The following is a 14967-nucleotide window of genomic DNA, read 5'->3' on the forward strand; positions in this document are numbered from 1 at the left end:
TGCAATTATATTTTTATGCTTATAATGCAAAAAAATTAGCTTTTTTTTTTTTTTTTTACAGTTTTCTTTATTCCCTGACAAGTAATACTTTGAATACTTCAATGTATTTTACTACTGTTCTGGGATGTACCCTACTTGGCCTTAGTAGTGCTAAACTAAAAGTACCTGTTCCTTCCTGTGATAAAATAGGGGACACATGCTGTTGCTAGACATAGAGGTACTATATAGAACTATGTGGTGAGGAAATGCTTCAATTTCTGGGCCTGCCTGTCTGCCTTTGGTGCTGATGACTTCTCCTTCCTGCAGCCAACTGCAGGAGACTCGTGCTCTCCCTGATAGCTCCGTGGAGAGACCAAGTCCATTTAGGTAAACTTTGCTATGAAACAATATTCTAGAAAACATCTCACTATTGCTCAGGTGTTTAAGCCATAAAATATATAAAAGTAAACTTATCATGGGTTAGCACTTCATAAGTGCCCTGATAATGAATAAGTCCCAAACTATCATGGCTTTCCAGGTTCTCCTTTTGAAAAAACAATGGGTTTCCTTCTAAGAGGCAATTCTCTAAAACTTCTTCTTAGTCATTAATGTGATTCCCCCTAGTTTCTTTGGAATAAATATCTTACACATGTCTATTTTATGGTTTCTTTCATAAAGCTAAGTATCTTCTGTTCCATGACCACCACCACGGGGACATGAATATAGTTTTGAGCCTGTTTCACTGCTGCACATGGTGGTGAAGCCTGAGCAGGTTAGTGTTAGGAAGAGGCTGCTAGAGAATTGGTTCAGTTTTAACTCAAAAGTAAAGGCATCTTCTAATTTTACCTGAGAGTTGTGGGATTACAATGAGCTAAAACAAAGGGGTCAGCAAGATGAAGCCACACTCATTTGTTTGGATCCCCCTAGCTCAGAATTCATCATGCTGGCTTAAATCCTCTGCAGGGGACAAAATATGCTCAATGCTTTACATGCCAAAAGAGTAGGTGAAGTTGGTGATAGTGAAGGAATCATAATGGAATGCATAAGGTTAAATTTTGCATTCCTCCTTTAATTGTTCTGACAGGTTTGTTTAGATCGCACCTGGTATCATGTTCCCCTCCTAAGATGGACTTTAAGTAGGATGTGTGAATCACACTGGCCAATAAAACATGGGAAAATTCTGTGGGGAACCTCAGAGTCATCTTTTTTTTTCTTGTAAAGAAAGAAAGAAAGAAAAAAAAAAGAAATGGTTGGTTATCCTTCCTCCCCTGGACCTCATCATGTGTCTGTGTGATGTCTGGGACTGTTGCAGCTATTCTGCCACCAGGCTGAAGACTGAGCCCATAGGAATAGCAAAGTAAGGAAACCCCCAAGGGGCTGGAGCTTGTCCCATGTGTTATTTACCTATTTCTGCATTTTCAAAGCCTTCAGCACAACACCACTACTAGAGTAGAGATTCTATATATGTGTGTTGATTTAATGAGCAAATATATGATAGTAAAGTGTTCTTTAAAAGCAACATTCTAATTCTTGAAGAAAACAGATATTGTATATGAAAATAACCATGCAAAGAATGAAAAGCAGTTGAATATTCAGAGTTCACAAACAGTAGGACTGGTCTATTGTCAAAGCACTTGACATGAAGACTAGATAGAAGATATAATTTTCTGAACAGAGAATAATTCTTTGTACATATAACAGAAGAATACTGCATAACTTCAACATTTGTGTTTTCCAAATACTATGTTTAGGTTAGCTCAACAGATTTTTTTGAACACTTCCTGTATGTGAAGCATTGGTGTTAAATAAGGATATCAAAATGGTCCTTCTGAAGTTGGTGATACATGATAGGTTCATGTCTTTTATCTACTGAGTTCATGATGGGGGAGTAGGGATATAAATTAGACAAAAGATGTGATTTCCTAGCAATAAATAAACACCTGTTAGTATTTGGAAGGGATGATTAAGGGGCAGCATTGCTGCCCCCGGTTTATAGTGCTCAGAGGACATGATAAAATATAGTCCTTCTTTATCTCCATGACTTGTGTTCATATCTGGTGAGAGTTGTCAGCTAGAACCAGCTGAAAGCTAATGCATGACTCTAGTCAACTGTATGTCCACAGCCTTCATGTTGGTAGTATGCAATTCACCCAGGATAGTAGTGGTTATACTATGGAATCTGAAAAAAGTTATAATCAAAGCTTTTCAAAGCTCTGACCAACCAGGACCCTGGTGGTTTCAGTATGGTAGGCATGAAGTGACAAGTTGATGACATGGAAGAAACTCTATGTGAAGCATTTGGCTATGAGAAAATGGCATGTGATAAGCCAGTTCCCTATATTCAAGACTCTGAAGGGCAATGGATTTTTTTTTTTTTTTCCTGTGTGACCTATTGTGGTAGTTTCAAAGGGAAATGTCCCTCATAATCCCATGTGTTTATGACTAAGCATGCTATTCAATCCCCAGATGGTGGCAATTTGGGAGGTTAAGCCTTGTTGGAAGTGTGTTACCAGTGGTGGACCTTGTGGTTTGTTAACCCAGTTCCCAGTCCAGTACTTAAGACTATTTCTACCCAGGTATGAAAGAAAATGTTGCTTCCTGCCACTTACTCCCTGTCTAGATGAAACTTCCTCTTGAAACAGTAAGCTGAAAATAAACCCTACCCTTCCACTACCTGCTTCTGGTTGAGTGTTTTGTTCCAGCAATGAGAAGGTAACTGCTACAGCCGTTATGGCCATCAAAGTGCTTTTGGGGAAAGTAGGAACTCAATAATGTTTTCTTTCTTAATATCTACTGAGCACACAATTCCTATTCATGCTGGAGTTACAGAAAAAATATGTATGTAGTATTTTCTCATTCATGAAAATTGGTCTACTCTATGAAGAGTGATGATCATGAGAACAGTATTAACACTGAAATCCTGTAGTGATTTAGGATTCTCTCTCATGGGCCTTCAAATTAATTTAGCATTCTTTTATGCCTACAATTCTAAGAAGGAAGAACTGCATAAGTCTAGCACACCCCTTAAAGTAGAACTTCTACAGAGTACTTTGGAGGCTCTGGAATTCTGACATCATGTCATCCTGTGTCTGCCTGGGAGGCTGCATACGGATGTGAGACACTGTCATCTTAAAGGGCATGTTTATTCCCCCGTAGCCCAATAGTGTCACCAGGTCTCTTTCTGTTCCTGAGTACATCTATACCTGGAAAACCAAACCCACGGGGTTGATCTTTCTATGGCTCCAGTTCTGGAGATTTTTGTCCAAAAAGAAGTCACCACCATTTATTTCTGATTACCTGATGACCAGTTACATGATATGTGGGTGATAACGAGTTGCAAAATTATTGAAGAACTTAGAAAAAATTAAAAATCTACCTCCCTCCTATATATCAATTAAGAGATGATATGAAGTTTGGAAGATAGCAACTATACATCCAAAGAGAGAGACAGAGTCAAGACAGGGTGCTTCCTTTGCTTTGATTCTCAGTGTCAGTTTCATTTGCCAGTATGTTCTCCTACATAGGTACAAGCCATCCACATGTAAGACATGGTAACCAGTACCCAATGCTCAGAAAAGAATAATCCTTAAATACAGAAGTTGCATGGTGGTAATTTAGAGGACAAATTAGATCTCATAACATATTATGTATTTCCCATATTGTTTTAAGCACTGTTTTGCCAAATATTAAAAATTCAACACTTCACCCAAAAGTTCCAAGTTCTTAAAAGAGAATCAATATGATTTTCCCAAACTATTTATAAATTTTGGAATTATTATTATGTGGTGCTATATACATGACATCTCATATTTCTTTTCACCTTAGTTCTTTCCACCATAACAAAGAAATGAACAGATGATGCAGGAACAATGGCCATTTCTCTGGAATGAGGTGGAACTGCACATTATCAAAGCAGAGATGATAAAGATGATTCCTGTGCAGTTTAGAACTTCCTGGATGGGCAAGGAGAGAGATGCCAGGAACAGAATGGTGCAGGTGACCGAGCTGTGTAAGTTTGAAGGAAGGCCACAGCCTACTTTGGAATGTGATATTCCAGAGTCTTTGGGGTTCAGACATTTTGAAACTATAACTCACTAGGATGGGAGAGCCTATGTTTTACAAAGGCTCCTTAGCTTCCTGTAAGTCCTCTAGGAGCAGATAAACCTATATTGGAGTTAGGCAGTTCATATTTTTGCCCCTAAAACTATTGCCTGTTTTCTCCATCTAAGTCCTAGTCTTTTCAATAAAAGGCTATAATGAGGAGTATGAATATCTGGTAAACTCATGAGCCAGTTATCTCAGTGACAGGGAGTGAGTGACATGATTTTCCAGACGGTTAGTACATGGGGTTTGGCATGGGCATCTGTTATGTAAGTTTATATCTACTTACTTAGTGCTATCTTGAGTCAAGTACTGAAGAAATTCATGTCCACCTGGGTGTAGTGTTTAGTAAATGGTAATAGAATGAATGTTAAGACCTGGATAAATCATATAAAAGTGTCAAAATTTTATGTATATGTGTGTGTGTGTGTATTCTGTACTGAAAAGTACAAGCATTTCCAAACTAATTTCAATAAATAATAACATGGGAAAAAATAGCTATTTTTACCATGCGTCAGGTCTAATTGGCTAATGTTAAACCTAGTAAACACAGTATTCAACAACTCAAGTTAATGCTTGGTCAATTTTTTTATGTAAAGTTTAGGTGTTTTCATTTAGTATTCCACCAGAAACACAAATTGAAATTTCTCTCTTTCTCCTTCCCTCCTCGTCTCTCTCCTCTTTCTGACATAGGGTTGTGTTACACAGTCCAGGCTAGCCTTGAACTTGCTATCTTCCTATACCAGCTTCTCAAACGATGGGAATACAGGTGTACATCATCACACTCAGATAAATAGCTACATATTTAAATTTTGGTTTTAAATTCTTAAAAATTTGTCAATCAAAGATTTTTTTTTTTATCATGAAGGTAGAGGGAGTAAAAACTGGAAAGATTCCAGGGTACCATAAAGATGATGACAATCTGATAAACATTTGTTGAGTATTTGATGATAACTATAATGTTAATTTAGTTATACAAGTGTGGTAAATTTAGTAACTAGTGGAATAATCACAAAGAAAGCAGCAAGTATAATTTCAGTGAAAATTACAGAGAGAAACAAAACAATTTTCACATTTAATAATATTTTCATTAACTTAAATTCCTTTCTTTATTGAATAGCCACTAGTAACTGGGATTGTTTTGATATGTACAAATATGGTGATGAAGCTTGTTTCTAGAGCATACTTACTTCCTCAGTAGTACTCTATTACCTAGTAACTCTTGTCATTCATATAATGCTTTTCCTTCTGAAGCCCAGGGAAAATGTATGTACTTTCCCCATAATAAAACATTTCTGTTTCGAGACACACAAATTACATTACTTAAAGTCTGTTCTCTTGTTGATTATGAAATTTTAGTAATATGATTCAGCAAAACATCTAAATAACCAGCTTTAAAAGTTGTCCAGGTATGAAGCATTGAATGAGAACACAGAAGTTTCTTTGAAAAAATGGCATGGTCTATAGTACAAGTCTGAGAGCAACGTTACTTCATGAGAAGCACAAGCAGACTATTGCTGCACTCAATTTGCATGCAGGTGGTGATGCTCGGAAGTGGTATTAAGGGATGAACTAGGGTGGATTAATTTCCAGTCTTTGATATTCATTAACTCCAGCTTCAGAAAAAAATACAAGGAGATGACACAATTACCCTCAGAGCTTCACCCGTGAGCAGCAGCTTTACAATCTCTAGTTCATAATGCCACACTAATTGATCAAGCAGGGGCACATACCTCTAGCTAAAAGGGCTTAACTACTAGTCGGGTTTAACTATAGCAGTGATGGTATTTGACTTTGGGAGAGTCAACTGCACTTTGGAAATGCTTAGCAAAATAATTGTCATTATTTATTTTCTATGCTACTGATCAGAAGTTAGCCCTCCATGGTTTCCAGTAATTCTGCATCAAGAACTTTTGATATGGTACCTGCAGGTAATGGTGACCATGGTAAAACGACCATTTCATTTGAAGCAAATAACACTGAGCCTTCTCTGTATTCCAATTTATAAAACACATAACCTTTCAAAAACAGATCCCTCGGTAATATTTACATATAGAGGAGTCTTCCCATTTGACATTCTCATTAGAGGGTAAAACAGAAGTCATCAACTGCCTCCAATCCCTTCTTGAACAAGACGGCACGAGAATGAGAGATCACAGATAGGAATGAGCTTGCATGAGGAAGAAGCAATGCCTGCACTGATGCTTATTTACCTCCGGAGCTTCAAAGACTTCAGGGTCATTGTGGATGACTGGAGGGAAGATGGCTACCAAGTCTCCCTTTCGCAGACAGTAGTTGTTGGTCTCTGAATTGAGAGTCAAGTCCTCTTCAACTAAACGAATTGTGCTCGAATATGAGCACAGTCGAAAAACCTCGAGGATGAAGCTTTCTGCAGGAGATAAACAATATCTTACTGAAATGAGTGCTTCTGAAAAGTGCTCTCAATGGCCACTAAAGCTCATTACCAGTAGCCTTAATGGATAAAGAAACCATTTCTTCATCATAGCCATTGAGCACCAATGGTGGTTGCGTATGCTGATGTGAGCAGCATGGTGGCCTTGCCCAAACACAACTTGGGGAAATTTTCTAGGTAGGAGGTGGCCATGCTGTGTTTGGGCAGAGGTTAAAAGAAAGAATGGTCTGCAAGACTGTTGAGGCCACAAATGTTGGATAGTACAACTATATCCCACATACGTATACCACTGGTAGGTCTTTGACCAGTGGTCATATTAAAGTCAAGCCTAACTACTTAATAAGCACTTAGGCAGTCAATAGTAAAGCAATTGTAGTAGTGCTCACTGAGACAGTTTAACACTTACTTTTATGCCAGCCATAAATAAAATCTGAGTCAGCATTTACTGGAAATTTTTCAAAGGAAAAATACTTTCATAGGATTCAGAAGAAAACGCTATTTTCCTCAGAACCCAGGGAGGACAACAGCCACCATCATATACTGGAAGATTCTAAAAGCAGAATGTCCTTGCTTTCCCAGTGGCCTTCACCTTTTGCTCCTAGCACGACAGATTTTATGGCTAATTTCCGGCAATTTATCCTGGCAGTTTGAGGAGGAATTCCTTTGGGAATAATATGCATAATTTGCATAAATCATTCTGATAGCATGCATATCAGCGTGCAGCTCCTGTCTAGGTCTGCATCTCTCGTTTCATAATCAAAACTGACTATGTTTCCACCAGCGTGAATGGGTCCCAGAATATAAAGCTTGATTCTTTCTAATCAGCAACGTGAGAAGAGCTCAAATGGAGTTTTTCCCCTTCATATGGTAACAAATGATTGTGTTTATGACTCCCAATTTGCAATCCACACACACATATATACTCACAAAGCCTGGTTTCTTGCTGGTCAGCAAAGCTCTGATACACTGAGTTCCAAATTGTTAGTGTACAAGCAGACCTATCAGTAGGGGGGTTGCATTCAGTAAAGCATAAAAATAAATATTATTTTAGTAAAACTTGAATCTCTGCCCAGCTTGTATAGGGACAGGAAGTAGCAGTGGGTGCCTTCTCCCAGGAGGTTTTTCCTTAAGCATGCATTTGTCTAAAGAAATGAGGCTGCGGTCAGCTCTGTGTGGGCAGTGTGGTGATTCAATGTGACGTACAGTGAGGCTGTGCATATTCTCTTGGACTGCCTTCGTTATTATAATCAGGCAGAGTCAAATCGTTTTGCTGGTGATGAGGCCAGAAAAGAACTTTGGTTTTGGAACATGGACTCTACTGCGGATAGCCACAAGGCACCTGACACGATGGATTTCAGCTGGCAACCAACAACCAACATTTCTATGGTGAAAAGCAAGGGCCGGCTTCCGTTGTACTGCTGCTGGCCCTATTGGACCAACAATAACACAGCATCATCTTAGTTGTGGTGTGAAATGGTAGCTGACATATGCAGCAATGCTGTTCACCCAAGTCCAGTAGGGGTGTGGGAAGAAGAAACACAAAAGCAAAATAATGGTGGGGTGGCTTCTGTGACAGAGCAAGCATTTAACAGGCCGAATAACATGATCACATTGGTGTGCTCTTGGGAAGAATGGCAGCTTGTGCCCACTGCAGTATCACAAATGACAATTGGGCAAGCATATCTTATGAAGAAGTTAATCACAATAATGGAGCTCAAAGTGTGGCCCAGCAGTCAGATCGTAAGTGACAAATCTGCTTTACCTTCCAGTACCAGTTATGTGTGCAAGACGAGGTTGGCTCTCGCTCTGAGCGATCATGCCGATAATCATTAGACGACAAAAGTAATGAGTTGCGTTATTATCAACAGTGGAGAGTCTAGCTTATGGGGCTCTGCAGTGCAACATGCAGACATAAAAGCCAGCAGCTTTTCCACCAGCCCCACCACGAGTGTGGGCAGAACTATATGTTGAGAGGAATGACAATGGCACAATAAAAAAAAAAAATTGCAGCTTCTCCTTGTAGTTGTCATAGTTGAACAGACACCAGCCAGTGCCGCTGACAGACCAGCTGGGCCCTGGGAGGACGTCCATGCGACACCAGGAGGTACCGTAAATTATCTTGCACGGTAGAGCAACATCTGTTTCTGTGCTAGTGCCGAACAAACAAGGCAATTTAAAACATACCAAGGGATAACCAAGCAACAAATGAACATGACCCTCATTTTTCCCCCTTCTCACACGCGAGGTGCTAAACTTCATTGTGCAAGCATTCCGTGAAAGAGAAGCCAGGTTTTTATTTGATAAGGTGTTGTCAGAGAGATTTTACATCTTTCCAAAATGGAAAGAAAAAGCTTATAGTATTGTTATTCTTAGAATCTTCCCCCTTCTATCTTCATTTCTTTTATACCAAAGCTAGCACTCAGTTCTCAATTCACTCTAGAATTAAAAAAAAAAAAAACAACTTTCTACATACTTATAAATATTCAGTCTTTAAACCTAATTTGCTATACTTAGTTCACATGCCTTCAAGCATTTGTCTTCCAATTTCCACTGAATAAATGCGTACTAATGAGAACTAGAGCAAGCTGCTGAGGCAAAGCTGGGTGACTTGGGTCTGGCCTGCCACCAGCTTGTGATAGGCGGGCAAATTGAGTTAAAATGAAAAGTCTTGTCAGCTGAAATTCAACATGGTAGCCAAACAGCAAGCTGTCAATCATCCAGCCAAAACAAGAAGTTGCAGGTAATAAAAGGTCATTGTGAATCATTAGTGCACTTGGCTTTCATATGCAAGTTAATTTTAATTAAACATGATATCTATCTGTAAATGTTTTATAAAACTTATTGTGCATAATGGATTGTTAATTTATGCTAGTATTTAGCAGGTAATGGGACCCTCTAATTATTAGATTGTATTGTAGAAAAATGGCTATGAAGCATGCAAATATTTGGGGGATAGAATTTTCAGGCACTGCAAGGTGCCAACAATGGTAGTTGTGGTTAAGATAAGGCTGCCGGTGCTTTAGGAAGAATTGAGTTTTACTGACAAGGGCTCATAAGACAACTAAAAAACACAATGTTCACAATAAGTTTACAATTCCAAGCATGACATTCTTTACCTGGCTTAAGTAAAACACAATTCTCTTTTCAGGGTATGAAAAGGTTCTGATTCAGAGTTCCTTCTAAATAAAGAACTGGGGACTGTCTTGAGCTAAAATGCTTTGCACTGTCACTAGAAGAAAGCTGGCACAAAATTTATACTGTCTTTTACCGTCAGTCTGTCTGGAATAATTCACAGATGATCCTCATTTACAGATTTAAAGTGCTAACGCAGATCATGACAATCAATAATGTGGCACGACGCACACAAGAGCAAGCACATCCTGGTTTCTGCATCATACCTGGGCCAGGTTTGCATATGTGGAATGAATGTACTGTGACATGGCCATGTTGTTAATTTGGGTCATCCTAATGAGTGGTGCAGGCTGGCATGCCATGTGATTGGCCATGGTGATCAGTGTAAGGTGGCAATGGCAGGAGTGAGATGAACTGCCAGGTCTCACCATGTCACAGCAGTTGAATACATGGATGTTCTTAAAGAGAAGATGAATGAGAAAGAAGGGAGAGGCATGGACATGAAGATCACGTGCTCCAGGAGGTGTGATAAAATGGAGTACAGCTCACAATACTTGTGTGTGTGTGTGTGTCCTTGTGTGTCTTTATCTAACTTTTCCAGACAGATGAGAAAGTAAATAAGAAATTTTGATAATTAATATATAATTTGAAGCAAAAAGAAGCACAAATTTTTTGGCTCAACAATTCATATATTTGAATAAAGTTAAAAATAAATCTGAATTGGTACAAATGCCTACCTTCACACTGCATTGCAGAAACAGGCTTAGGTTGATGCTAAATATATAAAATGTAAATCCAACATTTAAACATTCAATAAGTATTTGTTAAAGTCTTGCCCTGCTCAAAGGCTGGTCATCACTGTTGTTGGGACAATGGAACACCACATGTGAGTGTGACCTGTGCCCACATGACAATCTAGGGATTGAAAAGAATTGAAAAGAAGAGGACACACACAAACAAGAAGTCTCCTGTAATGGTACTTTAGAGCCCATTTTTCTTAAATTGGCAAATAAAAATTGCAACATGTATAGTGTTCAACATATTTTGTAATGTGTAGTCATTGTGCAATGGCTCAGACTAATTTACATGTGCATTACTTCACGAATTTATCAGTTATTGGTAGCTAGCCCTCTTGAAATTTATCTCTTAGCACTTTGATATTGTATAATTTCTTCCCTCACTATGTGTTGAGGTAGTGGGTCTGAAATTCAGGGACTTGGACATGCTAGGCAAGTGCTCTACCTCTGAGCTACATCCATAGTCCAAAGATATTGTGAAAATAGGAACTTTGAGTGAGTTTGCATGAATCTGTTAATATTAAAGTAATTGTTTTGTATGCCAGGCATTGGACTCAAAGCCTTCCACATACAAGATGCCAAGTCAGCACTGTATTATTGAGCTACACCCTCTGATTAATGCATTTTTTTTAAGATAGGGTCTTGCTATGCAATCCAAAGCAGCTCTTGAACACATGATCTTCCTGCTTTCACCTCCCAAGTGCTAGAATTATAGGTTCATGCTCCCATGTTTGATTGATACTGCAGTTTTTGATTGTATAATTCTAACAACTGTGTTCTGAAGTCTAGTTTAGCTACACAAGTATTCTACCACTGAGCTGTATTCTGGCCTATATCATCTATAATCACTTGAGGAGAATTTTCTTATTATGTGTCAGAGATACTACATATTCAGGTATTCAGTTTGTGGACATGATGAATAAACTCAGTCAATGTACCTCTTAAAATGACAAAACTGGGTGTAATATTTTGGCTGGAAAAAATGGAGAAGCCCTCTCTTGTTTCTGCACCTGTGGTTCCCAGATGATGGAGATTTGGGAATTAATACTTCCTGGAGTCAGTGTATTGTTGGGGACAGGCTTATGGGTGTTATAGCCAGTTTCCCTTTGCCAGTGTTTGGCAGATACTTCTGAGGATGTTGTCCATCTGATGTTGGCTAGGAGGTGATATCCACCTTTTGGTCATACTATCATTTTCCCCTACCATCATGGAGCTTCCCCTCAGGTCCGAAAGCCAAAATAAACCTTTTTTTCCCCACAAGCTGCTCTTGGTCAGGTGTTTTCTGCCAGCAATGGGAACCTGACTACAATAGTAAAGTTGGCACAGAGTATGGGGACATTTGCTACTGGACACCTGACTGTGTGGCTTTGGCCTTTTGGAACTTATTTTCAACAGGAATGTGGGAGGATTTAAAACCTTGGCCTAACAGTTGCCTTGCAGTGCTATAAGTACAGCTTGATGGTCAGAGTTGAAAGACCTGAATGCAATATGAACTATGGACTGTGAGGTTTAGCTTGTGATGGTGAGAAAGAGCTTTGCCTGGACTGGGCTAGAAGCAGTTTGTGTGACAAGCTTGCTGTTATGCCAGTGTCCTGAGAACTTGTGCAAGGTTGCAATGCATAAAAATGGATTGGTGTGAACAGAGGGGATATAGAACAAAAAAAGAGAAAGAAATCTTTGGGCTGAAACTGCTGCCTGTTCATCTGCAATTGTATGCGTGATTACAACCATTGTGATTGGGCCAGCTGACCTGCATTGGAACAAAAGAAAGAATGCAGTCTTTTGAAGGGGCCCCCGAGGCTGAAGTGTCCTGTTCTTCAAAGTCTGTTTTATCTCCCCCCCCTCCTCCAGGGGCTTAACAAATTGGCATCCCACCTAGTATTGTTGACTATAACAAATGCAGGAAGGAGGGTCATTGAATTTGCAACACAGTCTTGTGTTTTATAAATGGCTATTGGTCATATGAAGCAAGTTTGCTGGATGCCTGCATAGAGACCTGATGAATGATGGGTTGCAGAGGAGACCCAGTGGAGATGCTGGGACCAAGAGATGGCTGCAAAGGAGAGCTGCCAGCCCCACATGAAGTTTTCCGGGACTGTGAGTAGCCTAGCTGGAGGGGCAGAATTGGAACTCCAGAGAATTTTTGCTGGTTAGAATTATCAGACTTTTCACTATGAGACTTGTCACTGGCTAGAGTTGTTGGACTTGGAGTTACAGAGTTTGATGTTTGCCCTGGTTGTTTTAAATCTTGTATTGGTTGAATATTTCTTTGCTAAGTCTATGAACATCTTTTGCAGTGTGGATGTTTATTCTGTGCCATTATGTTTTTCTTTTTTTGAGGGTTTTTATTTTTTGGTATTATGGCTCAGTTGAAAGATCTCAGACTATGGGGACTTTTAAAGCTGAACTGAATGCTTTGCATTTTGCATCATGATGATTATCAGTTTATGGGGGCCAAGGGCGGAATGTGGTGGTTTGATTCCAGTGTCCCCCATAAACTTAGTTGTTCTGAATTCTAGGTCCCCAGCTGATGGAGATTTGGGAATTAATGCCTTCTACAGGCAGTGTATTGTCGGGGGTGATCTTATGTGTATTATAGTCAGTTTCCCCTTGCCAATGTTTGTCATACCCTCCTGCTGATGTTTTCCATCTGATGTTGGCCAGGAGGTGATGTTCACCCTCTGGTCATGCTGTCATTTTCCCCTGCCATCACAGAGCTTACCCTTGAGCTTTTAAGCCAACATAAACCTTTTTTTTTTTTTTTCCTGCAATCTGCTCTCGGTCAGGTGTTTTCTGCCAGCAATGCGAACCTGACTGCAATAGCATCCTACATGCCACACTTCAACTGATGCTTCTTTTGTGGAAACAGAAGAAGAATAGAGTTTTGAAATTTCTCCCTTGTTCTAAGTTTTCTGGTATCCCAAAAGTTACCAGCTATCTTTGTCCATTAGCATCACCTGGAATTGTTTACCACAAATAATCATTCATCTTAATCTGATGGATGAATGTGATTTGCATTGGTTACCTAATTTTTGTGGATCTTGGTGCAGAATTATCAGATGAAAATAATAATACATGATAAGTAAGCTGAGATACATAAAGCACTTAGCACAATGTCTAACATTAATCAAAGCATTTAAATTAGGGATGTGGAGCCTTGCTTACTCATTAGAATCACCTGGGGAGCTTTTGAAGCAATCAGCTTTCGCTCCAGAACAATAAAATCAAGATCTCCAGGGACAGGACCAAGGAGGGGTGTTTTATATGTTCCCTGGATGATTCTAGTAAGCAACCAAGGTTGAGAGTCTTTGCTTTAGTCCTATTTCTCCTTAGACACATTTCCTAGTAACTTGCCATATCTTTTTAACCCTATATACCCTAATTTGCTACTTTAAGTTTCATAACAGTCTCTTTCTGAGCACCTTCTGTTTCTATCAATGCAGTGCTATTTTAAACCCCTCTCAACTTTGTCCTACAATGGAAAGCTGATGGATCTCCAAAATGTTTTAAGTTTTATCTTATACGCTGCCTGCTTCATATGTATACATCTCCAGTTAGATGTTTCTCCCATAGGGTTAAGAGCATGGCTCATGTGCAAGGCTTTGAGTTCAATCCTCAGTAATAACTCCTCTCTTTCCTCATGAAAAGATTTTGGTTTACATCACAGTTGTCCTAATTATTTCAACATCGGGTTTTTCAAATATTATAAATAATATTGAATGATCTTTTCCCAAAATAATACTCACTATTCACTGATCATTGTGTAAATTATTAATAATTGTGGGAAACCTATCATACAAATGTATGATGCTAATAATAAATAAATTTGTGTGGGAGAGTATATTGGAACTATCTCTAATCTTTTTGTGACTTTTTGATAAGCCCAAAGATACTTTAAAGTGAAAACTTTACTTTTTGTTTTAAGAATTACCTATGAGAGCCTAATGTGAACTTCTAGCCCTAGCCTTACCCTCATGCCTGGCAGCATTAGAGAGCTACTGAGACATGTCTTGCAAAAATTAGCAGTCAAGATGCCTGTCCCATCTTAGAACAATTTGCCTCAGGTGACAGTCATTATCATCAGGCATTAAATCCAGGAAGACCTGACATCAAGTCCATATTTAGCTGTAAGATTTGGTTTGACTAACTAATCTTTGTGTTCTTTGTTACTCAATGAGCAAATGAAAGTGATAATGCCCGAGTATTAAATGAGCTGTGATACATGAAGCATGTAACACAATGGTTGGCACATGGTGAAATAATAGTGGTTAATATTATTGGGATGGTAAAATAGATCAGTGGTAGAGTACCTGCCTAACACAGGATCAATCCCAGCACTGTTAGAACAACAAGCCAACAAATCCCAAAATATTATCCTCTCTAACATCTTATTCTGCAGTTAAAACCTCAGTCAGTATCCTGCTTTGGTCCACCTTTGTAAGTCTTGTCTAATTGCATATGGTGACTGGCTTTATAGAACTGAGATGTAAAGAACTCTTTCTTCACAATGGGGGCTATTAGAAAAGATGCTAAGACACATTTCCT

At 39.0% G+C, this 14967-nt stretch overlaps 1 protein-coding gene across 1 annotated transcript in view; it reads right to left on the reverse strand.

Moving 5' to 3' along the window:
• LOC101599339 (cytochrome P450 7B1) overlaps nucleotides 1-14967 on the reverse strand; it is a 179361-nt gene that overhangs the window by 3748 nt on the left and 160646 nt on the right. The window contains exon 5 of the mRNA XM_045143410.1: nucleotides 6294-6469. Coding sequence (XP_044999345.1) covers nucleotides 6294-6469 — 176 coding nt within the window. The remainder of the gene's footprint in view (nucleotides 1-6293; nucleotides 6470-14967) is intronic.

Source organism: Jaculus jaculus, chromosome 2 (assembly GCF_020740685.1).
Source record: "Jaculus jaculus isolate mJacJac1 chromosome 2, mJacJac1.mat.Y.cur, whole genome shotgun sequence".
Taxonomy (NCBI): Eukaryota; Metazoa; Chordata; class Mammalia; order Rodentia; family Dipodidae; genus Jaculus; species Jaculus jaculus.